Source organism: Delphinapterus leucas, chromosome 6 (assembly GCF_059928025.1).
Source record: "Delphinapterus leucas isolate spDelLeu-1000000601 "Yukka" chromosome 6, BTC_Dleu_Yukka2, whole genome shotgun sequence".
Taxonomy (NCBI): Eukaryota; Metazoa; Chordata; class Mammalia; order Artiodactyla; family Monodontidae; genus Delphinapterus; species Delphinapterus leucas.
In genome coordinates this window covers 120859623-120886541 of record NC_143134.1, presented here as the reverse complement: position 1 = coordinate 120886541, position 26919 = coordinate 120859623, and the positions used below count along the sequence as shown (strand labels likewise).

At 44.7% G+C, this 26919-nt stretch overlaps 1 protein-coding gene across 9 annotated transcripts; it reads left to right on the top strand.

Moving 5' to 3' along the window:
* Nucleotides 1-570: 570 nt before the first annotated feature.
* TTF1 (transcription termination factor 1) lies at nucleotides 571-25710 on the top strand. 9 transcript variants are annotated; one of them, XM_022578346.2, is made up of 11 exons: nucleotides 571-621; nucleotides 4127-5143; nucleotides 6463-6689; nucleotides 8022-8207; nucleotides 9147-9225; nucleotides 12531-12661; nucleotides 15700-15934; nucleotides 18381-18470; nucleotides 20078-20143; nucleotides 24378-24463; nucleotides 25578-25710. In XM_022578346.2, the coding sequence occupies exons 2-11, from the start codon at nucleotides 4134-4136 to the stop codon at nucleotides 25697-25699; spliced, it is 2232 nt and encodes a 743-aa protein (XP_022434054.1). In that variant the 5' UTR covers nucleotides 571-621; nucleotides 4127-4133; the 3' UTR covers nucleotides 25700-25710. The 9 variants fall into 9 exon arrangements, 8 of the variants coding, with proteins under 8 accessions (XP_022434054.1, XP_022434053.1, XP_022434058.1 ...); XM_022578345.2 differs by having other exon boundaries at nucleotides 572-621; nucleotides 25363-25710; XM_022578350.3 differs by lacking the exon at nucleotides 25578-25710 and adding an exon at nucleotides 25077-25356 and having other exon boundaries at nucleotides 572-621.
* The last annotated feature ends 1209 nt before the right edge of the window (nucleotides 25711-26919 follow it).

Sequence of the window (26919 nt, the reverse complement as noted above, 5' to 3'; positions counted from 1 at the left end):
CTCTGTCCCCGTCACTCACGGTGCTCCCGCTACCCTGGCGGGAGTTTCAGTTCCTCCAGCAACCAAGTTCACGGCCTCTGGATTTGCTCCCAGCCTGGAACACTCTTCCATCGATTTTTGTTCACCCATTTCATTTAGAACTCAACTGTCACTCGTCAAAGAGCCTTCCTTACTATCTAACCTAGCTCTCAGTGTCCCTAGTCGCTCCCCATCACATTACCCTGATCTATTTTCCTTAAAGGATAATCTGAAATTATCTTGGTTGATTAGTTTGTTTTCTGTCTTCCTCAGGTTAGCCCTCAGCATCTTGTTCACTCCTGGACTGCAGACGGACCTCAGGAAAAAAAACTGTTGAATAAATGGCATGAATGAGCAAGTCGGCGGAAGGGCTCTGTCCCACTATCTTAGTTTTAGGATCACGCTCTACCCTGTCCCACCCGACTCGCAACAAGCCCGGGAACAAACTGGGCAGAAAACGGCGGGAGTCACAGCCCCACAGCCAGCGAGCGGCTACGGCAGCGCGATGCCGGAGGGGGGCGGGACGGAAGTGACGCAAGCCACTTCCGCTTTCACGACACCAGCACTTCCGGATTGGGAGGCAGGCCGCGACGCGTTCGGAAGGTAGGTGAAATGGCTTTACAGTTGCTCCGGCTTTTTTCCCAGTTTGCGTGTCTGAACCGAGCGGTGTGTGGCTGCCGTCTTCACCTCCCCGGAGGCCCGCCTTTGGCCCAGGTCCCCAGGGGTGAGGGTGGCGCCTGTTTTCTCCGCAGCCTCTCCAAGGCCCTCCACTCGGGAACCTCTCGTTCGTTCCTCCCTCTCAGCCCCGGAACGCCCACCCCGGGGCAGAGCAGGGTCTCCAGGGCACCCCAAAGTGGGGAGGGGATCGGGACCAGGCTTGGGCACGTCCCTGCACGGCGGGAAGTGGTATGTTCCGAATAAGTGTATATCCATATATATCGAACGCCGGGTAACCATTTGGGAACCAGACGGACGAGGAGATCCCAGCCCTTAGGAGGCCGGTTATGTCCCAACGGAGCGAAGTGCAGTAGGGAAGCAGCTGGACTGTTGAGAAACGTTGTAACGAGAAGGCGGGACCCAGAAGAGAAAGTGAGTTTCAAACTTAGACCAGTTATAGCGCAGAAAGGTAACGGAGGAAAGGCATTCCTGGGAAAATGAGATGCTTTTGTAAAGTCCCTGATAACGAGAAGGATCATGGTGTATTCTGGGAACGGAAAGAAGACAGGATGTCTGAAACCCAGGGAGAAATGAGAGGTGGAAGGGTAGGCATGGACTAGACTAGATCATGAAGGGCATGGTAGGTCTGTAAGGATTTGGGACTTTATCTTAAGAATAACGGAGGGACTTCCCTGGTGGTGCAGTGGTTAAGAATCCACCTGCCGGTGTAGGGACACGGGTTCGAGCCCTGGCCCAGGAAGATCCCACATGACTCAGAGCAGCTAAGCCTGTGCACCACAACTACTGAAGCCCGCGCACCTAGAGCCCGTGCTCTGCAACAAGAGAAACCACGGCAATGAGAAGCCTGCTCACCGCAACAAAGAGTAGCCCCCGCTCGCGGCAACTAGAGAAAGCCCACGCGCAGCAACGAAGACCCAACACAGCCAAAAATAAATAAAATAAAATAAACAAATTTATAAAGAATAATGGAGAAGCCATAAGAAGGTTTTAGTGGGAAGTGACTATATATTTAAAACGTGGTGCTGAGTTCAAGAGACCAGAAGGAGAAGCATACAGGTATTTACAAAAAGAAAGAAAGAAACTAATGGAAGGTAAAAATATTGAAAGGAATTATCTGCTCTGTTCATTGTTATTGAGAGATCCTGAGGGAATTCCCTGGTGGTCCATTGGTTAGGACTCAGTGCTTCCACTGCAGGGGGCACGGGTTCGATCCCTGGTCGGGGAACTAAGATTTCCACCAAGCCACGCGGTGCAGCCAAGGAGAGAGAGAGCGAGATCCTGAAAGATGGGCCAGGAAAGTATCTCTTGAATTTAGTGGCTCGAAGGTCATAGGCACTCTAACTGGAGCAGTCTCGGGGGGAGTCATGGAGGTGGAAGCTGCAAAGAAGTGGGTTAAGAAGGGGCTTCTGTGCATCTCTGGGTGACACCAGGGAGGAAGGCCTTCACCAAAGCTCTTGGTGCCTCCGTTGGAGGTGAGATCCTGGGGCTGGTAGATTTGGCTTATAGGTATCAGTCCATATGTTTGTTATTCCCCATCCTTCCAGCTAGACAATTCTTATAGCTTCTTGACTACCTAGGAGAAAGTAGGCACCTTCTGTAGAAAATGTGCTTAAGCATTCAGACTTGAAAGACCACTGACACAGAGAGGTCTCCAGGATCTGTTGTTAAGTGAAAATAGCAAAATGCAGATCAGAATATACAGATGCTACCTTCTCTGTGAGAAAGGAGGGGAAAGGAGGACGGATTATTTTGATGTTTGAACCATGTAAACGTATTACCTTTAGTATTACTTTTAGTCGCAGAGAAATAAAATCTTAAAAATTGAAACCCAGAAGCAATACGGAGCAAGGAGAGTTGTAAGATGTGTTTGTAAAATTACATTTTTAACCATGTCTTTTGTGAAGTACATTTCCATTCCTGTACTTAAACTCCAGAATGCACGTGCTCTGTATAAGAATTGACATTGGAGCCTTATTAAACTTCATTCCTACTTATTGCAGAACCTGGACTTTTTGTTGGACACTAACAAGGCCCATTCAGCCTCTTTCTCAAAGAGGCGATCTTCTAGTTTGAGGTCAGTGGGTACTTGATGTCCCCGCTCTGAACCACAGCTGGGCTAAATGCTACAAAAGAGAAATAGTTTGCTATGAAAGTATATCATTTGGGGAATGGGCCAAGCTCAAGGGGTCCGGAAAGGTTTCTTTCTTTTCTCTCTCTCTCTCTCTTTTTTTTTTTTTTTTGGTAAATACTTAAAACAGTACGTTTACATCCTTCAGTTGTTTGTTTTAACACTTGTGGTTTTTTAAAATAAATTTATTTATTTATGACTGTGTTGGGTCTTCATTGCTGCACGCAGGCTTTCTCTAGTTGCAGCGAGCGGGGGTTACTCTTTGTTGCAGAGCACGGGCTCTAAAGCAGAGGCTCAGTAGTTGTGGCGCACGGGCTTAGTTGCTCTGTGGCTTGTGGGATCTTCCTGGACTAGGGCTCGAACCCGTGTCCCCTGCACTGGCAGGTGGATTCTTAACCACTGCGCCACCAGAGAAGCCCTTAATGCTTGTTTTTAAGTGAAAGCAGTCTGCATTCTTGTTCTGCCCCTTGCTTTTTAAAAAGTGAACTATTTCAGTTCACTTTAAAAGAGTAGACAAAAATATAACAAATACCCCTGTACTCATTACTCCAGTTAAGAAATAAAAGATTACAGATGTAAGAGAAACTGGCTCTCTACTTGTCCCTAATCCCTGAATTTACCAGTTATAATCCCCATGCTGTATTCATAGTTTTACTGCATATGTATCCATTCAGAAAAGATACATGAAACTTTTTTTGTGTTTTAAATGTAATATACATGGCATCATAATGTATATATTCTCTTAACGTAATATACACAGCATCATAACATTTATATTCTCTTAACGTAGTATGCATGGTATCATAATGTTTATATTCTTTTAAAGCTTTCTGGAAGAAGCAATGTTCAAGCCAAGCTCTGAAGGATGAAAGGCGGCAGGGAGGGGTAGGAGACAGCGGAGAGCAGCCCAGAGAGAGGGAGTCGTGATTTATAAGACCTCAAGCCAGGGAAAGGATTGGAGCATGTTTGGGGAACCAAAAAAAAAAAAAAAAAGGCATGTGTAGCACAGAGTTTGAGAGGAGAGGTAGAAGATGAGGCCGTGGGGGAACAAGGGCCCGATCATAGCCGAGCACTGTTCTCAATTAACTATTTTTTTTTCCATATCATAAAGGCAGTGGAACCAGACAAGTGAATTACAGTGAGCTTGCTACGCATTTAGAATAATAGAAAATTTATAATCATGACTCCAGCCTTGTCATTTGTTCTGCAATTTCGTTTTTGTGTGATTTTTTTTTTTTCCTCCCGAGGCTAATGTTTAAAATGCTCTGCAAAAATAAACCATGTGGTTCCGTTTCCCTATAGGAGTAAAATGGAAGGAGAATCAAGCAGATTGGAAACCCACACTCCAGTTTTCGTCAAGAAAAAGACTAAGCATTCTGTACATAAGAAGAGACATGGGAGGCATCCCCATGAAAGTTTCAGAGACTCCTCCCTGGCAAATGAACAGCCTGACATAACTAAGGGTAAAAAAAAGAGAAAGGATGCCCAGCATCTTGTTTCTTCTCCTTTGAAAAAATCAGAAATTTGCGATGAGACTGAAAAGGCCACTTCTATACCCAAAAAGAGTAAAAAGAGAAGAAAAGGTGCTTTGGGGGTCGATAAGGAAACAGGTGTTGCGTGCGTCCTGGTGAATAAAGAAAACATTGAGAACACACCAAAGAATTTTACAAAGAATGTCGATGTCGTTTACATTGATGTAAGCAAGGAGCGAAAGTCAACAAAAGGGCCTGAAGCAGATGAACCGCATTTAGTTACTAAGTCACATGAACATGAGTCAGAACTGCATGATAAAGTTCGGGAGAAAAAGCAGAAAAAACGTCGGAGGAGAGTTTCATCCTGCGATGCTGCCCAGGAAAGTCTGGGTGCAAGCATCACCCTGCCCGGATCAGAACCCCAAGAGCAGGAACCCCAGCCTCCCATGGGCCAAGAAGGTGAAATTGCACAACTACCAGTGTCTGCAGATCAAAGCAAGTCTAAGAAAAGAAAGAGGAAGCGTCCAAATGACCAGGAATTCGAGGCCTTGCCTGCGCCTGAGAGCGCTGAGAACATATACTCAGAGGGATCGCAAGTGATTGGTGAGGTCGGGACTGCAGGGGGCAATCAGGAATCCAGTGGCCTCAAGAAAAAGTCTAAGAAAAGGAAGAGAAGATCTTCTGTTGATACTGCCGTGGCACCTGGTGGTGATTTTTCAGTCCTCAGGACGAACTCTGAGGACACACTCTTTGATTCAGTGGAAGGTAATGGTACCTTGATTGAAGAAAGTGTGAAACGCAGGCCACAAGAGGAGAAACCCCAGGCCTGTTCGGAAGAGGTGCAGAGGTAATGTGTGGGTGTTGAGCCTTCTGATGGTGTGTGTCTTGGGTGTGAAGTCTGCCGGTTACCTCTTTGTTCAGCATGGCCATAGTAAGTGGCAGAAATCATAAAGAGATAGACCATCAAATGTACAGGATGTCGTGGACATTTAACTGAGTAACTTGGCAGGTACCTTCCGTTCTTCAAGTATAAAATAAGGCAGGTAGAGTCTGTTTTCACTAAGAACTATTCCAGCCCTGAAATTCTTTGTATAAGTTTAAAAAGAATTTTAAGACCCCACAGTTACCTTGTCTATATGTACAGAGATAGGAGAAAGGATCAGAGAACTTAGAATGTTACGGAACATGAAAAAAAGTTGAATTAGGGTTCTCCCTAACAAAAGAAATTTAGATATCATTATTTATATAATTATCATTTAAGTATACTGGCCGATGAATAGATGCAGGAATTTTTTTTAAAGCACTTTATTTCAGTTCCTGGGAGTCGGGACAGGTTTTTCCCCATTTCTACTCTGTGACTTTCTTACATTTGCTAGATTGTCCTGGCTTAAAATAGTTTCACATAGAAGTTAAATGGCAGAGGGCCCAACTCACATCAGCCTCTGTGCCTTCTCATTGGGGACATTTTTAGATCACTGATAACGAGGCAGGAATGTTCTCGGCCTGTGGTTCTTAACTTGTTTGGTGCTATGGACCTGTTGACCCTCCGCTCAGACAAATGCGTACAGTTTTGTTTTTGTTTTGTTTCAGTTTCCTGTCTGGGTGGTTAGCTGATGCAGTTGGCTAAGAGCAGCTTTGGACATCTGGCCGAAAGTTTGTGGGAGTGAATTAGTGATAGATACATAGAAAACTATGTTTTCTTTATACTGCCAAGGGGAAAATATGTGGCCCTTGTTAACTGCAACGAAGCAATTGTAACAATGTAAACCCTGAATATTGACTTAACTAATTAGTAACCATTATTATAAAACATAACTCATTGTGGGGGGGAGGTGTCTTGAGTATCCATGGGCCGTAGAAGAGGGCTGAGCTTATTAGGAAGTCACTATCTGAAACAATACAGTTGAGAAATTGTAACATAAGAAGCAATGCCTGGTGGAAATAGGGCTTAGGGCAACATGTTTACCTTCCAGGCAGCCTCTGAGGTGTATCCAAGTTAGTAAAGCTACATTAAAGAGTTCAGACATCACAGACTGAATCAACTCCAAGATCCCTTCCAGCTTTAACGCTGTTGTAGTCAAAGGGAGAGTCACTGTAAGAAAAGAATCTGAAAGCCGTTAGGGCACGTGACCTGTCAGTGTTAGTCAATCCAGTTTTTCTCCTTAGATTAGAACCTACAAATGAAGAAGAAAGCAATTTGGAGTCGGCTAAAGATCCTGAAACCAAGTATTTATCTGAAGATTCGAGAGATTCAGATAATTCAGACGTGGATTTGGATTCTGCTGTGAGGCAGCTCCAGGAGTTCATCCCTGATATCAAGGAGAGGGCTGCCACTACAATTAAGCGAATGTATCGGGATGACTTGGGACGCTTTAAAGAATTTAAAGCCCAGGGTAAGCTTGTGGAACTTGAATATTTGTTGAACTTTTCTATATGCGTATCTAGCCCTGGCTTTCTTTTGTGAGCGATTCAGATTTATAGATTCACAAAAAGCATCCCTTAGCTACTTTCAGCTTTATCTCCTTCCAGAATCGTTATCTGCACTGTAAAATTACCAAAACGAAGTGCACTAGTTTTCCTCTTCTTTGCCCAACTTCTGGTAGGGGAGGTGAGGAAAATGGGGCTAACGGATCCAGGTGATCCACAGACTAGAATATCAAGCCCGGAAGAAGACGAGGAGGAGGTTAAGTGGTTGAGACGCTGGGAGGGGGCACAAGTGAAATCAAATTAAAACACGCATATCAGCATCGTCAGCTTCGATGAGGTGTAATTTCAAGGATATTAATTTGAGGGTGAGCTGGTTGTAGTGGGCATGGCTTCAGGCAGCACCCAGCTTCGTCTCCTTCTTGATTTCACTGTGTTACAAGAACCTCCCAGAAAGCTTATTGGGTTTCAGAATGAACTACAGATGTAAGGTTGTATACTGCAGGTGAGCAGTACTTACTGATGGGTATCTGCGGTGTGAGGCCCAGTGCCACTGGTCATTGAAAAAAGTAAAAAGAGGGGCCTTAGCCTTATGGAATTAATCATGTTGATAAGATTAGTTTTTTTAAAAAATAGACAAATTGATCAAGAAAAACACAATTTACAGAGCAATATCTATAGAAGGACCCCGTTTTATTTCTGTATTCTGTGTTGACATTTTTATGAGTATGTATTTTATAAAAGATTTTTAAAATAAGTCTAAGATTAGGAAAATGTACTGTGTAATGCAGTCAGTAATAATGAGACTTCAGTGCTTTGAGTTATGACGAGGAATAGAACGTAAATTGCAGTGACATTGTCCCCACCTCCCCCGAATATGTATACGTAGAGAATATACATGTTCAGGTTTGTGCCAACCAGTTCCCAGCACTGCCTTGGGGGGAGCAGGGGTAGAGGAGAGTGGGGGGGGGGGGCTTCTTTTAAACTTTTATTTCAATACTGTTTGCATTTTTAATGAATATCTATTACTGTTAATTTATTTTTTAAATAACTGTAAAAAGGAACTAATGACACAAGAAAGGTCACGTTGGAGTAGGATGACCAGGGAAGACTTTGGGAGGACAGTGTGGTTTAGGCCGAACTCTGCAGGAGAGCGAATGTCAAGGGCACAAGCGGGGGCTGCTCCCCGATAGGTAGGGAGGAGCTGACGGGTGCTGTTGTAATTGCTAAAGACCAAGCGGTGGTTCGCTTTCGTTCATCGTTGACAGTTGTGTACCTTTTTCTCCTGCCCCAAATCCTAGGTGTCGCTATTAAGTTTGGCAAGTTTTCCGTGAAGGAAAATAAGCAGTTAGAGAAAAACGTGCGAGAATTTCTGTCTCTGACAGGAATCGAGAATGCAGACAAGCTGCTGTACACAGACAGATACCCAGAGGAGAAATCGCTAATCACCGACTTAAAAAGAAAATACTCGTTTAGATTGCACATTGGTAAGTTTAGAACTGTGGCCCCTTGGAGCATCCATAGCCTTCCAGCCTTACACAGACAACCGCGGCAAGTATTGAGCACAGCGCCCGGCCCGCCCAGCGCGTGCAGTGCATGTTAGCTGCTGCTACGTTAATAGTATTTTTATTGCCAGCCTATACGTTCAGGGATTTGGAATGTGTTCATGTCTCCCAAGAATAGTGCTTTTACAGATTTTCTAACAAATTAGATGATCAGCTTCCAGCTTTCCTACTTGGTAACAGTTACGGTTTTGGCTTCTCTTCTTGTCCTCTATTGTGTATTTTTTGCACATACTGCGCAAAGCACTCTGGTATACACCAGAGTCTCTGAAGTTTTTTAAGTAGAGCCGTATTTGTGCTGTGAGCTGGAACCCTCCTCTTGGAGGTATCCTGGAGAAGTTAGAAGGTCATGAAGCAATGTAGGTTTGGACTGGAAAAAAAAAAATCTCTCTTGAATTTAAAGAGGATAATTTCTGAGGTGGAATGCACAAAGGAAAACAGAACAATGAGCCCCTGCTGGGGGATCCTTTCATCTTTAGAGTGGCAAAGCAGGAAAAAGCTTATTCATTTGCAAAGGTTTTTTGTTTATCTTATGGAGAACTGCTGGAGTGTGTCCTCCACCTCCAGATTTTGTTAAAATCCCTTTGCCTAATAAGGGTCTTTTCCATGAATTTAGTAGACCAGAAGCTAGAGCCTCTACATGCTAAGCATCTAGTTTTCAGAGATCGCCAAGGAAACTGGGGATTTTGTATATCTGCTCCCCAAGACGGCTTTCTGCAGGACATAGGAAACTGCAACCTCCGCCTGGGGTCTAGGATAGCGCATGTTGTAAAAAGGGGGCCATTCTGGGTTTCTTTTATAATCGCGACTGCATTTCATGCCACGTTCTAGTTGTCCCTCTGACCACCTCTCTTCCGACTTTAGGTAAGGGCATTGCCCGGCCCTGGAAACTCGTATACTACCGAGCAAAGAAGATGTTTGATGTCAACAATTACAAAGGCAGGTAAGAAAAAACTTGAGCAGAGCATTTCTCTAGTCTTTGCTGATACTGTAAATCAAAATGTACACAACAAAATCGTGAAGAGTTTCGTGTGTGAAACCAGATGTGTCGTCAGGTGTATGTCTCCAAAGACCCGTTGAGTTTCCACCTCTTGAATAAGTCTTCTGTCATCTTCCCATTTCTAAATCCCTGGCTTTTACTTTATGCTTTCATTTTAGCGTTCTCCATGCGCTGCCTCTTAGCGTCACCCGCGCAGTTTTCTCAGCAGCCTCCTAAGTTGTCAGCTCCTCGTGAACCCAGACGTTCCTTCTCGGTGTGACGTGTGCCCTCCAGCACTGAGCCCGGTGCTTCGGGTTTTCAGTAAATATTCGAAGGTGGGGGCGAGCACTTGTGTGAGGTCATTTAAGTGTGATTCGGCAGCCTCAATGCAGAGCTTCATGTGGCAGTGGCCATTCTCTCCTCCCTTTTTTCCTAAATAAAATACCCAATTATGGTCTGTTTCCAACATTCCAAATAAAACAAATGTAGACCGAGCGTCAGTGGTGGGTAAGCACTCTGCTTAAGGACAAAGAGTTGAGGGAGAAGGCATCAGCTCCTACCCTTGAGGGCCCAGACAGCCACCTAGGGCTCAACTACTGATCTCACTTCCAGGAGGCAGATGGAGTGAATCTGGCAGGGCCAGTTGGGTCCTACTTAGCGCTGTGATTTTAAATCAGGACATAGGTACTATCAGAATTGAACATTGATATGACCTTGGCTTCTTTTTAAAAATTTTTACCAAAAGAAATAAACCTGAAGGAGAGGAAAGATGCCTCCGCACAGACTGAAACCTGCCCTCCCTTTTTCCCAAGCCCCCGCTGTGTACTTTAAGGAAATTCACTAAAGATGACATTTTAAATGGGACCAAAAAGATGCTTTTGGTAAATGAATGAGGTAACATGTTTTTCTACCTGTTACATCACTGTGGGAAATGACATTTTTCAAATAATGAAAGTCTGTCATTCTGATAATAAAGTTCATTCATTGGTACCATATTATTTGTGTTGCGATGACCATTTACCCTTAAAGTATTTTTCCAGCTTAAGGAACTCTTAAGGGAAAAAACCATACAAAGTCAAAAATCAAAGAATTGTAAGGCTCCAAGGGGCCATGGAGGTCAGTGCACCTGTTTCCTCATTTTCGTACACTCTGTTTTTCTCTCATGTCCTCTTTTTTGTTGCTTCAAGGGTACCTTTAAGTCTTGTTTTAAATCTCAGGAAGACCCTGCTTGCCTTATAAACTGCTAAAAAGCTTGATTCTTAATGGTGAAGGATTTCGCATCTCTATTCACCATGCTCTGCATTTTAGATACATTTCTGAGAATGCTAGGATCTTACTGTCCCACGTAGTTGTGGATCACCCTCGTTAGAAATGGTTAGTATTTTACTAGGGCTGCTTTTGTGTTGCATTAGTAATAACATAAACTACCACTTCCGGCCCCTCTTCCTCCCCCCAAAAAGGAATTATAAAATGTCATAAAGATGGCTTTTTCTTCCCTTAAACATTTAAGATGTTTAATCTCAAAATCCATATATATTATAGTGCACTTTAGTTCTTTTCTTTTAATATATTTGCTTTTATGTGGGATTCCTGCATCTTAACTTCCTTAAACTGTGACAGATTTGTGCTAAGGCATCTGTCACATCCTTTTTTTTTTTTTTAATGACAGCTCTCCTTTTTTCTGGCTGAGTTGGGTCTTTGTTGTTGCGCACGGGCTTTCTCTAGTTGCGGCGAGCAGGGGCTACACTTCGTTGCAGTGCGTGGGCTTGTCATTGCGGTGGCTTCTCTTATTGCGGAGCACGGGCTCTAGGCGCACGGGCTTCAGTAGTTGTGGCTCGCAGGCTCAGTAGTTGTGGCGCACAGGCTTAGTTGCTCCGCGGCATGTGGGATTTTCCCAGACCAGGGATCGAACCCGTGTCCCCTGCATTCGCAGGCAGATTCTTAACCACTGCGCCACCAGGGAAGTCCCTGTCACATCTTTATTGAGCATCTGTTGTCTGTCAAGCATCACGGGTACCAAAGTGTAGAAAACTGACAGGGTCCCTGCCCTCCAAGGACTTCCCCTCCAGAGCTGTGCTGTCCATCCATGTGACCACCAGCCTCATGTGGCCATGGAGAACTTGAACTATGGTTAGTCCAAGCTGAGATGCGCTGAAGAGTGAAGTATACAATGGACTTAGAAGGCTTGGTGTGGAGAAGAGAATGTAAGGTATCTCATTCATACTTTTAGGTTCTGATTACATCTTGAAATGGCTGCATTTTTAATATATTGAGTTAAATGAAATATGTTATTAATTCATTAAAACTAAATAAAATTAGGGACTTCCTTGGCGGTCTAGTGGTTAAGACTCCGTGCTTCCACTGCAGGGGGCGTGGGTTCGATCCTTGGTTGGGGAACTAAGATCCCACATGCCGCATGCTGCCGCCAAAAAAAACCCACCAAAAACATGGAAGACAGAGTAGAATGGTGGAAAGTGGTCCTTGGTGATTTGACTGAGCTCCTGGATTAAGCTAACCCTAGGGCCCACCTGTATCTGGACTTTTCAATTGCTTGAGCCAATAAATTATCTTAAAAAAAACTAAATAAAATTAATTTTCACCTGACCACTAGAAAATTCTAAATGACATCTGTGGCTCATATTTCCATTGGCCAGTGGTGGCCTAGACGAAGAGTCAGATAAACCAGGGAAGCCACGAGTGTACAGTTGCCAGTGGTGACGGGGGCAGTGAGAGAGCAGCAGAGTGTCCTGTGGGAGGGGACAGCAGGACACCTCCAACCCAGGCGGTCAGGGAAGCCCCCTCTGAAGATGCACCATTTAAGCTGCTTCTGAAGAGCTTGCAGGAGCTGTCCAGCGGTGGAGGGAGGCCATTCCCACCACAGGTCCAGAGGCTCCGAGGTGAGAAAGGCCGATAAGGCCAATGGGGCTGAACTTAGGGAGCACCGAGCTTTGCAGGCACAGTCAGAAGTTCGGGTTTTATCGTGTGAAGCCTTTATGGGTTTGGCTGGGGAATAATATGATCGGATTATTTGCCCTGGCCTCTGTGTAAGTGAGCCAGAGACTGCGGTGACTGACTTACAGGATGCTCACGGTTGAGATGCCGAGACAGGAAGTATCTGGGCTCAGGTTCTTGGTAGGACTGTGCTGAGCAGGTTTCCTGACAGCCCACCCTATACGGCTTCTCCCAGCGTCGCAGCGGGCTGCAGTGAGAATAGTGGTTTTAAGCTTGTGGTTAATGTTCAGCTGTGATCTGTTTTCCCTTCCTCTTAGGTATAGCAAAGGAGATACCGAGAAGCTAAAGATATACCAGTCCCTCCATGGAAACGACTGGAAAAAGATTGGCGAGATGGTGTCTCGAAGTAGCCTCTCTGTGGCCCTGAAGTTCTCCCAGATCAGCAGTCGTAAGTCGTGGTCTCTAGAGCCCACTTGGGTGAACGAATTAGCCCACAGCGGCCCAGGGCCCAGGCATCACTACAGGCCTGTCTTCTGAGAGAGTCATCACTTTTTCAGCCATTCTCTTACTGATTCATTTATTTCTCCATGCATATTGATGCAACCTTAATTCACCAGACTGATTTCTGCCACACCTTATTTCAGTAGCTTTCAGTGTGACTCCAACTGCCAGGTAAACTGAAACCCACTCAGCCGGTGGGCAGGAGAGCCTGGGCCACCAAGATCCCTTCCCCCAGGTGGCCAGGGAAACCATCAAAGGGAGGGCCTGTTAGTCAGGGACGTTTCCCAAAACCAGTGTCAGTCATCTCTTGTCTCTTCTCCTCTTTCATAAAAAGCTTCCTTGGTTATATCCTTCACCTTAAAAAGTCCCCAGTTGCTTTCAGAAGACAGTCCTTAGTGGGTGTTAGCTTCAGCCCAGAGGCTCATGTGCTCCGGCCCTGCAGGCAGAGCCGTGCAGCGGGTCCCAGACAGGCGTCTGCATGTCCGCACATGGTAAACTCTGAGGTGGTGGAGACCATGCCTTTTTTGCCACCAACTCTGGCCACCGGTGCCGTGTGAAGACTCAGCGCAGCCAATTCTGCCAGTTTCCAAGAAGTAAAGCAAACATCTGGATTTGCATGTGTGTGTGAAATCAAGATCATTTTTTCTTGGGACCCTCTTTTTAAAAATAAATTTATTTATTTATTTATGGCTGCGTTGGGTCTTCGTTGCTGCGTGCGGGCTTTCTCTAGTTGCGGTGAGCAGGGGCTACTCTTTATTGCAGTGCACAGGCTTCTCAATGCGGTGGCTTCTCTTGCTGTGGAGCACGGGCTCTAGGTGCGCGGGCTTCAGTAGATGTGGCACACGGGCTCAGTAGTTGTGGCTCGTGGGCTCTAGATCGCAGGCTCAGTAGTTGTGGCGCACGGACTTAGTTGCTCCGTGGCATGTGGGATCTTCCCGGACCAGGGATGGAACCCGTGTCCCCTGCGTTGGCAGGCGGATTCTTAACCACTGCGCCACCAGGGAAACCCTTCTTGGGATTCTCTTGATTTTTAAATATTCATCCAAATTGTTATTGGGGAAATAGTGACAATAACATTCTGTAGGCCAGATCAAAGATATCTGTAGCCTGCCAGCTTGCGGCCTCTTCCTTAGCATGACTGTGAGCATCTAGACAAGAAGAGTGAATCGTAGAAGCTTTTGATGCCCTGCGCCAAGGACTGGCTTTAGGAATTCACAGGTGCCGGGACTTCTCTGGTGGTTCAGTGGTTAAGAATCCACACTTCCACTTCAGAGGACGCGAGTTCAATTCCTGGTCGGGGAACTAGGATCCCACATGCTGCAGGGCAACTAAGCCCACGCTCGGCAACTAGAGAGAAACCTGCACACCACAACGAAGGTCCTGCGTGCTGCAGCTAAGGCCGAACACAGCCAAATAAATTTTTTTTAAATAAAATAGCTTAATGAGTGCAAAATATTAAAAAAAAACAAAACAAAGAAAGAAAAAATAAATTCACAGGTGCCTTCTTCATCAAGTACTGTGGTGGCGTCATTGCAGCTGTTAATTTCACCCTAGAAACTCTTGGGGAGAGTTATGTATATAACATGAAAGTCGTTTGGTTGTTCTCTTTCCACTAAATGTTTGGGAACCTCACAATTTCCTGCAGGAGGTATTACTCTTAGAAACAGGAAGAACAGTTTTTTCGAAGTTAAAAAAAAGATTGCTTTAAGAAAGGATTTTTTTCTTTGCAGTTGGTTGTGTGTGTGTGTGTGTGTGTGTGATTGGTTCTTAAAAAGAATCTATGGCCACTTTCGTAGTTTCATTTTGATTTGCATGTAACTGATAGTTCTTTTTGTTTCGTTTTGTTTCGTTCGGCTGCGTTGGGTCTTCATTTGCTGCGTGCAGGCTTTCTCTAGTTGTGGCGAGCAGGGGCTACTCTTGGTTGCGGTGTACGGGCTTCTCATTGCAGTGGCTTCTCTTGTTGCAGAGCACTGGCTCTAGGTGCGCAGGCTTCAGTAGTTGTGGCATACGGGCTCAGTAGTTCTGACACACGGACTCTAGAGCACAGGCTTAATAGTTGTGGCTCGTGGGCTTAGTTGCTCCACGGCATGTGGGATCTTCCCAGACCGGGGCACAAACCCGTGTGCCCTGCATCGGCAGGCGGACTCTCAACCACTGCGCCACCAGGGAAGCCCCGGATTCTTAACCACTGCGCCACCAGGGAAGTCCATAACTGATAGTTTTATGTTTGTGTAATTGAGATGTTGCCCATTGTCTTCTGAAAAGTGTCTGATTTATCTTTTTGTTTTTAAAGACTTTATTTTGGGACTTCCCTGGTGGTCCAGTGGTAAAGAATCCTCCTTCAGTTGCAGGGGACGCTGGTCGGGGAACTAAGATCCCACATACCACGGGGCAGCTAAGCCCGCTCTCCACAACTGCTGAGCTCACGCACCCTGTAGCCCGTGTGCCGCAAACTACAGGGGCCATGCACCACGACTAGAGAGAGAAAACTCACACGCCGCAACTAGAGAGAAGCCCGTGCACCACAACAAAGAGCCTGCGCTGCAACAAAAGATCCCACATGCCTCAACAAAGATCCCATGTGCCGCAACTAAGACCCAACGCAGCCAAAAAAATAAAGAAAATAAATAAAGAAAGAAAAAAAAAAAAGACTGTTTTTCTAGAGCAGTCTTGGGTTCACAGTTAAAGTGAGAGGAAGGTACAAAGACTTCCTACTTATCTCCTGCCCTATACATACACAGCACACCCCCATTCTCAACACCCCCCAGCAGAGTGGTCCGTTTGTTACAATCCATGAAGCTACCTTGACACATCTTAACCCCCCAGAGTCCACAGTCCACATTAGGGTTCACTCTTGGTGTTGTACCTTCTGTGGGTTTGGAGAGATGTCAAATGACAGATATCCATCATTATCATTTTGTTGTTAATATTGTGTTTGAAAGCAAATAGATTAGCAACTTCAAGGCCATCCTTTTATGTCAACAGAAAGAAATCATGGTGCTTGGAGCAAGACGGAGACCCAGAAACTAATCAAGGCTGTTGAAGAAGTGATTCTAAAGAAAATGTCTCCCCAGGAGCTAAATGAGATGGATTCTAAACTCCAAGAGAATCCTGAAGGCCGCCTGTCAGTTGTTCGGGAAAAACTCTACAAAGGCATATCCTGGGTAGAAGTGGAGGCTAAAGTGGAAACCAGGAATTGGATGCAGTGTAAAAGTAAGTGGTAAGTTTGAGGCTTCTTACATAAATTTCAACAAGATGCATTCCCTGCCCCCCTCTCAGCAACTTCCGGAGAGGGGTGGACTGCTGAGGTTACTAAGAATATCTGTAACTACCACGTGGAAAGCCTTACAGTCGGTCAAGAATGATCCTCTGCGATCTGCTGCTCCAAGCACTTCAACATCAATGGCTGACTTAAGTTAGCATTTAGCCAACCCTGATTCATTGTGTGGCTCCTTCACAAAGAACTCGAACCTTTTATTCTATTTATTTATTTGTTTAATTGAAGTATAGTTGATTTACAGTGTTGTGCCAGTTTCTGGTATACTAAGTGATTCAGCTATGCGCACATAACATTTTTTATTCTTTTCCAATATAACTTATTATACTAAGTGATTCAGCTATGCGCACATAACATTTTTTATTCTTTTCCAATATAACTTATTACAAGATATTGAATACAGTTTCCTGTGCTGTCCAGTAGGACCTTGTTGTTTATCTGTTTTATATACAGAAGTTTGTATCTGCTAATCCGCAACTTCAAATTTATTCCTGCCCCCTTTCCCCTTCGGTAACCATAAGTTTGTTTTCTGTGTCTGTGAGTCTGTTTCTGTTTTGTAAACAGAACTTGAATCTTCTTAATATTGAATATTGACTTCTGGTTTCTTCACTCTGTCCCTTTCTTCATAAAACCAGGTTGTTATCTATTTATAGCATGAAAAAAAAGATACAAAATTAACGTCTGAATGTTTAGGAGGGAAATCACAAGCGTAGTGATCAGTAATAGCTCCACCTTTTTACTTTTGCTTTCTAATTCAGCAGTTCCTCTGTCTTCATCCAAAGCAGGGCAGTCATACTCTTCATCCTAGAACATCTTTAGGTACATCCATCACGAAGAAGTAGTTTCAGTCCAGATCTCGCTGCACGTTGTTTGCCCGACGTAGCTTTTCCCAGCCCTGGAGGGTTTCTGAGCTAACTTTCAGCTGCAGCATGACAGCTTGAAGCAGTGGTTCTACAGCCCACGACCCAGGCCTCCTGCATGAAGGGAGCTTCATCGTCTTGACCATTAAAGAAGAATGAAATCCAGAGTGGGCGTGTTGTACGTTAAAAGCAGACTCCTAGATTATACTGTGTATTGTTTATATACCTTACAGTTCTGCTGTAGAATATTTATTTTACTAGAAGACTACCCTCAGGAAATAAGCTCCAAAGGGCAGATAATGTTTAGAAGGGGAAGTGTGTAATATGGAGACACCAGAGCCCTTCCTACCCCTATATCTTAGACTTAAAAACGGGAGTGGGGGCTTCCCTGGTGGCTCAGTGGTTAAAAATCCGCCTGCCAATGCAGGGGACACGGGTTCAAAGCCCCGGTCTGGGAAGATCCCACATGCCGCGGAGCAACTAAGCCCGTGCGCCACAACTACTGAGCCTGCGCTCTAGAGCCTGCGAGCCACAACTGCTGAGCCTGCGTGCCACAACTACTGAAGCCCACCTGCCTAGAGCCCATGCTCTGCAACAGAGGCCACTGCAATGAGAAGCCCGTGTACCGCAATGAAGAGTAGCCCCCGCTCGCCACAACTAAAGAAAGCCCACGTGCAGCAACGAAGACCCAACGCAGCCAAAAATAATTAATTAATAATTAATTACTTTAAAAAGGAGTGGGTTATAAAGCCTCAGTTGGAAGATGATACGTCAGTGTCTTAAAAGGGAAATGATGAAGGGGAGCCGTGCTTCAGAACCAGCATAATTAAATAACATGCAAGGGTTCTTTTTTAATTTGAAGAAAAATGTAGGAAACTTGAACGCTGAACATAGATTTACTTCATGAAACATTGAAATGGCATCAGCGGGTACATTTCAAACCAGTGAACGTGGGTGGCTACTAGTAAAAACAGTGTCAGTTTCTGTGTGTGTGCATCATGTACCTCCCTTCTCAAGAAAGTAAATGTTACAGCTCATGATCTGTCCATCAAATTGTGACAAATTTCACTCTTCAAGAGAAGCACTTTTTAAATATTTTTAAATTTAGTAATTTGGTGTTTCAGCAGCTATAATGGTAATAAGAGCAATGTCTCTCTGCTTTATAAACAAGCAAAAATAAATTGAGTTTACACAGCGCCCTTTAGCACCTGCAAGCAGGCTTATTCTTTCTTTTCCTCCCTTTTTTTTAACTGTTTATTATGGAAATTGTGTAACACACAGCAACTTAGAACTCCTTGTGTCCATCATTCATTTTCAATAACCATCAACTTCCTATCTCTCTATTTACCCTTTCCCACTTTAAAAAAATTAAAAAAGGTATATTCTTGATGGTGGTAAATGTTAGCAGTGATGAGTTGCAAAAGTTATAAAGTGGTTCTGAATAAGGACAATTTAAATGAGGCAGACAAAGGACATTTTAATGGAAACTTTACCCCGAAAATAAACTGTTTTTCTTTCTTTCAATGTAGGACGGAAATTCTAACCAAGAGGATGACAAATGGTCGGGACGTATACCGGGGAGTTAATGCCCTACAGGCCAAGATCAACCTCATTGAAAGGTACAGAAATAGAAAGTGACGGTATTTTACCTGGTCTTCTCTCTAGCCAAAGAGTAGTTGTTCAACAGCAGAATCTGCAGTAAGATCACCACGGTTCATATTCCTCTTCCAGCACTTTCTACATGCATGACCTTGGACGTGTTTCCTACCTTTCTAGGTCTTGGTTTGTTCATCTTAAATGAGGATGATAATAACAGTACCTGCCTCTTAGTGTTATTGGCAGAAGAAATGAAATAATGCATGTAAAACGTAGCATGCACTCAATAAACATAGCTATTTTAGTCTTTAAGGCTTTCACATAGACATGGCTTACTTCTGTCCATTGGAAAATGGAGCTAAATACTTCAGGCCGAGCCCTACTGCTCTCTAGCACGCGTTAGTTGGTGTCACTGCTGCTTGGTCTTTAGTTTTGTCTTTGAGTTCCTGGTCCGTGCAGAGTCCTCCGTCCCCTGATGGGCAGGGAGACAATGGACCTGTTTTACAAAGTCAGCGAGTCTAGTGGAGCTGGGCTCGTGTCCAATGAGGAACAGCAAAGAGCAGAAGAAACCTTTGGATTCTGGCCGCCCTGTCCAGCTTCATTATTCTTGCGCCCTGTCAGGAAGCCTGCTTCTCCTTCATTGGTGGGCTTCCTCGCTCTCCACGCTGGCCTGGCTGGGGTTGCCTTCCCCTTTTCTCCTCTACCAGAGAGACAGCAGAGACTAGCAGAGCCAAGGAGGCCATCTCACGTCAGGCAGGCCTGGGTTCCAATGTGGGTACCGCCTATGAGTCATGAAACCTTGAGCCAATGACTCGAGCTCTCAGCCCTGATTCCTGGCCTGTGGAAAGGACGTAATCCCCTAGCTTCATCAGGTGATGTTGAGGGTAAATGGATTAGTGGGTATCAAGGTCGTAACCCAGCGTCTGTCACATAGCAAGTGCTGAGTGCGCATGTGTACTGCTCTTGTGTGTCTACGCTGAAGGGTGAAGTTGTGTTTTTGTTTGTTTGGTTGGTTGGTTTTTAATTTTTTATTTATTTATTTGGTTGCGTCGTGTCTTAGTTGCAGCAGGCGGGCTCCTTAGTTGTGGCATGCAGACTCTTAGTTGCGGCATACGTGTGGGATCTAGTTCCCTGACCAGGGATCGAACCCGGGCGCCCTGCATTGGGAGTGTGGAGTCTTAACCACTGTGCCACCAGGGAAGTCCCTCTGTGGTTTTTTTTTTTTAATTGAAGTATAGTTGATTTACAATGTTGTGTTTAACCTTTGCTGTACAGCAAGGTGACTCAGTTATACATATATTTTTTTTTTCATATTTCATTCTTTTCTATTATGGTTTATCACAGCATACTGAATATAGTTCCTTGTGAAGTTGTATTTTTTACTAGGCTTGGTGGGAGATGCAAAGGGCTCAGGAGGAGGAAGGGTGATTTTTTTTGGTCTGTAGTTCACCCCATGACCTTGGGCTGACCTTGGGTTAGGATGCCAGTGACACTGGGCCTGTGTAACAAGGGAGCTGGAACAGGGGTGAACACGCTGAGGCCTTCCAGCTCTTAATATTCTGTGAGTCCATGAAGATGTCCATCATGTTGATTTTTGGCTTGAAAACTTAATTTTTATTTTTTCTCATAGGTTGTATGAAATAAATGTGGAAGATGTTAATGAAATAGACTGGGAAGATCTTGCTAGCACCATAGGGTAAGGCCATTTGTTTACTATCAAGCTAATGAAAAAATCAGAGAGGAGTTCTAATAAATGACTGCCTCTCAGATTTGAAGAACAGGACTGAAATTCCTGCTGCTTATGGAACTCATTTATAAATTGTATTTGTGTATATATGTATTGGGAACACCCTGTCTAAGTACCAGACCAGGTAAATCAGACCAGCCCTCCCTCCGCTCCAGCCACCACCTCCACCCCAAGACACCTGAGGAGAGTGAATGAAATGTGTGCAGAGTCTCTTAAAAGCTTCATGGAGCACACCAGCTATGACTGGGACAAAGAACCCATGGTCCCTTTGCCCATAATTAGCCTTCTACCATTTGCCACGTTGACTTTATCATCCCTCCCTCCCTCCCTCTCCCGCTCCCTTCTACAAGGGAATAGAATTCTTTCCCTTAACCGTTTAAGTGTTAATGGTGGACGACATGTCCTCAGCAAGGCTGTTACTCTGCGTCAGCACAGTGATCGTACTGAGGGTGCCTGGCACTGATGTACTACTATTGTCTAAAACACAGTCCCCATGCAAATTTCACCCAGCGTCCCAGTCGTGTCCTTTATAACACTTTCCCCCTGATTTAAGATCCAGCCCAGGATCTGTCTCCTTAGTGTCTTCTAATCTGCAGAGTTCTTCTGCCTTTTCTTTTTTTTTTTTTTTTTTTAATTATTGGAGTATAGTTGATTTACAATGTTTCAGGTGTACAGCAGAATGATTCCATTATAGATTCTTTTCTGTTATAGATTTTTTAAAATTTATTTATTTATTTATTTATTTTTGGCTGCGTTGGGTCTTCATTGCTGTGCATGGGCTTTCTCTGGTTGGGGCGAGCGGGGGCTGCTCTTCATTGCGGCACGTGGGCTTTTCATTGAGGTGGCTTCTCTTGTTGCGGAGCATGGGCTCTAGGCGCGTGGGCTCAGTAGTTGTGGCTCACGGGCTCTAGAGCACAGGCTCAGTAGTTGTGGTGCACGGGCTTAGTTGCTCTGCGACATGTGGGATCTTCCCGGACCAGGGCTTGAACCCATGTCCCCTGCAGTGGCAGGAGGATTCTTAGCCATTGCGCCACCAGGGAAGTCCCTCCGTTATAGGTTATTACAAGATATTGAATATAGCCCCCTGTGCTATACACTAGGTCCTTGTTGTTTATCTGTTCTATATACAGTAGTGTGTATCTGTTAATGCCTTTGTCTTCTATGACGTTGAAATTGTGGGGAAAATACAGGCTGGGCGTTCTGGAGAACTTGCCTCAGTTGGGGAGTTTGTCAGACGCTTCCTCACTGTTGGATTCGGGTTTTGTATTTTACGTGGGAATCAGTCACGGGGGGAGGCTGTGTTTCTGTCACCAGGTCACATCCCATCAGGAGGCATGTGGTTCTGATTTTGATGCCCTGGCTCTGGCGGCCTCTGCCACACTGCCCCACTGTAGAAAAGGAAGTTTTTCTCTTGGTGAAAAGAAATGGCCACGGGGAGATCTTTTGAGACCACGTCAAGCTGCTGTTCATCTTCGGGTTTCCCTCAGGGGTTTCGGTGTGCTGTTCATTTGCATCTCTCACCCGAGGAGTGAGATGTCCTCAGTTGCCGCTGTCTGCCTTCATCGCTGCGGTCCTTGCATTTTCAGTCAGTTCCTGCCGCTGGAGGAGAGGCCACCACTCTGAAGACCTGAATTCACTGCTAGCCAAGCAACCGAGAGCTGGCCGGCAAAGCACAGTCTCTCTAAGCAGCGCGCGTTGTTGAGCATCGCGGGGCTCAGGGGTTGGTGGGCTTTGGGAGGTGGGGATGTTGAGGGACTGTCTGGCCTTTAGTTTGGGAAGGGTGCTGAGGGCAACAGGGCTGCCGCAGCCTGGCTGCCTTTCAGAAACGTGGCTGCTGGTGTGAGGTTGTCACTGATCCATTAGGAAGGGTGTAAACTGGTTCTGCTGGTTAGTTATTTACACCTCGGGATTATGGACAAAGAACGATCAGTCCTTTTTTTTTTTTTTTAACTTGTGAATTGGAATCTTTTCGTGGCAGGCCCTGTTGGGAGCCACAGACACATGCCCGTGGTTCCAAACCCTTTCCTCTTCTAGCTCGTCTCAGGAGTGGGGCACCAGCTCTTGGGTTTGTGGGTCCCTGGGAGGGGAGGGTGTTAGGGGCTTTGAAGGAAGGGTGTCCTGCTGTGTACCCCACCAACTCCCATCCTAAGAAGTATTCATGTCGACAGGTCCCTCCCTTTGTAATATCAAACCGCTTTTGAAAAATCTGACTTTTGCAATAAATGTTTGTGTATCTTGTGACATTGCCTCAGATCACATTTCTTAAATTAAAATGGGTTTTTAATGATTTTAAGTAGAATTATATACTTAGATATTGATTGTTCTGGTTAAGGTTTAGAAATCTCAGAGCTGTTAAAACAGACATCATGGCATCCAGTCAAATACCATTGGAAATAGTACATCCTCAAAGCTTTAATAATGAGTTAAAACAGTGAAAATAATTAAATTAAAAGTTCGGTCTCTGAGGTTCTTTAAGCCTCCCTTGTGAATTATTTAGGCAGGATTTTAAAGAAAGCATCTCCACCTAATGAGATGTAACACCTACTTCGTCTGAAAATGTCCAGATCAGTTATTGTCACTTCTTGAAGCCTGAGCTTTGATCTGCAGAACAACCTGGGCGCAGGGCGCTGTGGGAAGAGGGAAGGCATAGATGCCCTAGAACTTGGGCTTTGCAGTCAGATGGACCGGGCGTCAAGTCCTGGGACTCTGCTCATAATTTAGCCAGCCTTGGGCAGGTCATTCCCTCCCTTGCCTCCGCGTCGCGGTTTCCTCATCTGTGCAGTGGTTTAACAGGACCTTGATGAGGACGACAGCAAGGAGACAGTGCGTGGCATGCAGTGCACACGCGGCGGGCAGCTGCTGCCATGAAGAGGCAGAAGGAGCCCAGCCGTCTTGTACTTCCACATACCTAGCAGATCCAGTTTTTCCCACTAATCATATAACAACTAGATTAATTAGTTACTGAAACAAATATGCCACGCTTTTATGGCTTAGGAAGTGAGTGCCCAGGAAGTGAAGTTAGTGATTTTCACTTTAAAAACATATTTAAGATGTGGTTGTTTCTGTCCTACTTATTGTAAGTGGAAAATGGATTTGACTCACCAGAATATCGTAAGCATCCTCTTTATTTAGCTTTGTAAAGTAAAAAAATCCAGACCCCTGCCTTTGCATTGTGACAAGTACATAGTTATCCTAAATGTAGTGGTTAAGAGTATAGGATGTGTGAAGTGTTGCCATTGGCAGCAACATGGATGGGCCTAGAGATGATCCTACTAAGTGAAGCAAGCCACACAGAGAGAGACAAACATCACGTGATACCAATTATACGTGGAATCTTAAAAACTGATAACAAATGAACTTATTTACAAAACACAAATAGACTCACAGACATAGAGAACAGACTTATGGTTACCAAAGGGTTAGCGGGAGGTAGGGGGGTAAATTAGGAGTCTTGGATTAACATATACACACTACTGTATATAAAATACATAAACAGTAAGGACCTACTGTGTGGCACAGGGAACTATACTCAATATCTGGTAATAATCTATAATGGAGAAGAATCTGAAAAAATAATATATATATATGTATAACTGAATCTTTCTGCTGTACCCTTGAAACTAACACAAGGTTATAAATTAACTATACTTCCATTAAAAAAAAAACTGATATCGAAAAAAAAGAAAAAAGTAGAATTTGGAGTGGACCCAACTGAAGTCCCAGCCCTTCCCCCCTTATTCACTGTAAGATCTTGGCCATCTTCTCTCGGTTTCACCATCTCCAAAACGAGGGATAAGCGTAGGAGCCCCCTCGCAGAGTGGTCGTGAGGGTTATTTGTTGCTCTGAGGAGAGCCCTCAGGGTGGGGCTGAAGACAATGTTAGCATGAGCCCCTGTGAGCTAGTGTTACACCTTGTCTTCCCAACTGGTAGTTTAGATTATTCTAGTTTAGACAGAATCCGTCTTGTCGTACTGCTGTTTTTCTTCCTTTTGTGTGTGTGTGTTTAACCAGATGAACAATAGCTTTTCATATGTGTCTTATTTTTCTCACATGTGTAGACACGAGGATTAAGAAAGCTGCTTAGGTCTGTAGACCACCCCTCAATCAATGCACTTAGTACACAGGACTGAAATGATTAACTTTTAAACTGCCACTAACTTTTTGACACCTTTTCCTTTCTAAAGGGATGTTCCTCCATCTTATGTCCAAACTAAATTTTATAAGCTGAAAGCTACCTGTGTTCCCTTTTGGCAGAAGAAGACTTTTCCAGGTCAGTATTTTCGGTATCTGAATAGTTAAAAGCACAGCATATTGGGGACACACGCTGGTAGTGTGACCTTGGGTAGTGACTTCTGGGAACCTCAGGTTCTTCAAATGGAAAACGGTGAAAATTGGCAAATTATAACCCCTACCTGACAGGACTTTCAGAAGTACTAAATGAGATAATGAGCTTGAAAAGTGTGGTCACCAGGCCGCCGGGCGTTTAGCAAGCACTGGGTGAGTAGCTGCGCGTGCTTCTGGGTTGCACAGCACACGTGCTCACGTGCACACGCTCACACCACATGCCTGCACGCACACTGATCCACAAAAAACTGGAGATAACAGTTTCTTCTCTGCAGCCATTTGTAGGTGGTTTACATATGTAATTCCCAAACCTGGAGTATCAGAGTCAGGTGGGGAACTTGGGAAAAAGGTACATACCTGGGTCTCATCCCAGACCCAGTCGATCCTAGTCTCCAGTCTGGGTCCAGAGGCTAGGTTTTTCTCTAACAAGCTCACAAGTGAATCGCCAGTGGCCTGCCCAGCATCATTGTTTGGGAACCGCTGGTTCGGGTAACACTCCGCCCTGCAGTGTGTGACAAAATGCTCCTTGCGTTCAACAGACACCACTTCCTGGGTTTGAATCCTGGCTTCGCCCTCCTGACTCTATGACTTTGGATGAGTTTCATAATGTCTTTATGCCTCATTTGAAAAACGGGTGAACAATAGTGCCTACCTCATAGGATTTTTGAGAGGATTGAATGAGTGACTATGAATAAAGCAGTTAGAGCCAGGTCTTGTACACAGTAATGCCAGTAGCAATGCGTTGTCGTCATCCGCGCCGTCCGTCCTTTGACCGTGGGAAGAGGCTTTGTCAGATCATCTCAAGATTCAATTTCTTTTCTTTAGAGATTATAGACTACCTTTATGAGACTAGTCTACCGTTGCTTAAAGAAAAATTAGAGAAGAAGATGGAGAAAAAAGGGACTGAGATCCAGACCCCGGCAACCCCCAAGCCAGTCTTCCTGTTTCGAGACATCTTTTATTGTGACGATGACAGTGAGGGAGAAGACGGAGATGAACAATGTTAAGCGGCTGATACTCTCTCTTGTCCATTTTTCTAGGTCTGGTTGTGTTTATATACGTGTCAATAAAGCTATTTTCACTATTGATTTTACTGAAGAAGGTGCAACAGCCAAAGGAAGGGTATGAAAATAATAACATATTGTGGAGCATTAAAAATTGATTCACATTTCATATTCAAGTTTGTCTGAATGTGAAAAGAAAGGCAAGTGTATGAGTTGATTTAATATTTTCTGTGCTATTATATTGAAAATAATTACAACTAATGGTTTTCATACAACAACAGGATCCTGAGTCCCTCCAGTGGTAGCAGAGGGTAGTCATGTCCGACGAATATTTTCTTTTTTTTTTGGCTGCGCCACATAGCTTATGGGATCTTAGTTCCCCACCAGGGATTGAACCCAGGCCCTCGGCAGTGAAAGCGCAGAGTCCTAACCCCTGGACTGCCAGGGAATTCCCCCAATGAACATTTTCATGATGTGGATTCAACTATACGTGCATTCAGCAAAAAAGAGAATGTTAACAATTTTAATAATGCATGCCATTTTGCTTTCTGTTTTTCAATTGTTTAGATGTATATTTTAGTGTGTGTGCGTGTTAGGTAAGTGGTACAGGGAAGTTTGTGTTCCCGCAAACTGGTTTCGGTTCCCACGTGCCTGTCATGGTGTGCGTATCTCATCTTCCTGAGTGTGATTCTAGTGTTTAAAGATAGGTATTTTTCATACAAGATGCCCTCTCAAAGCCAGTCCCAGAATTCATCTGGTGTTTAACTGGAAAAAACAAAGAAACCAGCAATCTCTTCCACTGCTTCTGGAAAAACTGCCTCTGTGAGACTTCCCTTGCTGGCAAGGGAAATAAAGTGCCAAGGCTTCTAGCCTCATCTGTACAGGGGAGAACATAGAAAGGAAGGTGTGGGTGAGCAATATCCCATACAGTGAGGCCACCCTCTGGGCCAAGGTGCAGCACCCTTGTCTCCTGAGTGTAGCATCGTGATGTGTGATGTTGGTCAATTCATCCACAAAGCTAGGCATTTTTCCAAGCTTGCCATCATCAGGGAAGGAAGAATACAGAGAAACAAGTTTAGGAGTCCTCATTCACCAGTATATCCACAGCACCTGTCATGGTGTTGTGCAAATAATAGACACTCGATAAATATTCAGGGAACAAATGAGTATTTTCTTTTTAAAATTTAATTTATTTATTTTTGGCTGTGTCGGGTCTTCGTTGCTGCACGCAGGCTTTCTCTAGTTGCTGCGAGCAGGGGCTACTCCTCATTGCAGTGCGCGGGCTTCTCACTCCGGTTGCTTCTCTTGTTGTGGAGCACGGGCTATAGGTATGTGGGCTTCAGTAGTTGTGGCCTGTGGGCTCATTAGTTGTGGTGCA

What these genes read in the sequence shown, in the direction of transcription:
- TTF1 (XM_022578345.2), top strand. Translation starts at nt 4,134, where the DNA reads ATGGAAGGAGAATCAAGCAGATTGGAAACCCACACTCCAGTTTTCGTC. An exon ending in GTCAACAATTACAAAGGCAG is followed by an intron (nt 9,226 to 12,530) that starts GTAAGAAAAAAC and finishes CCTTCCTCTTAG; the next exon opens with GTATAGCAAAGGAGATACCG. An exon ending in GATCTTGCTAGCACCATAGG is followed by an intron (nt 20,144 to 24,377) that starts GTAAGGCCATTT and finishes TCCTTTCTAAAG; the next exon opens with GGATGTTCCTCCATCTTATG.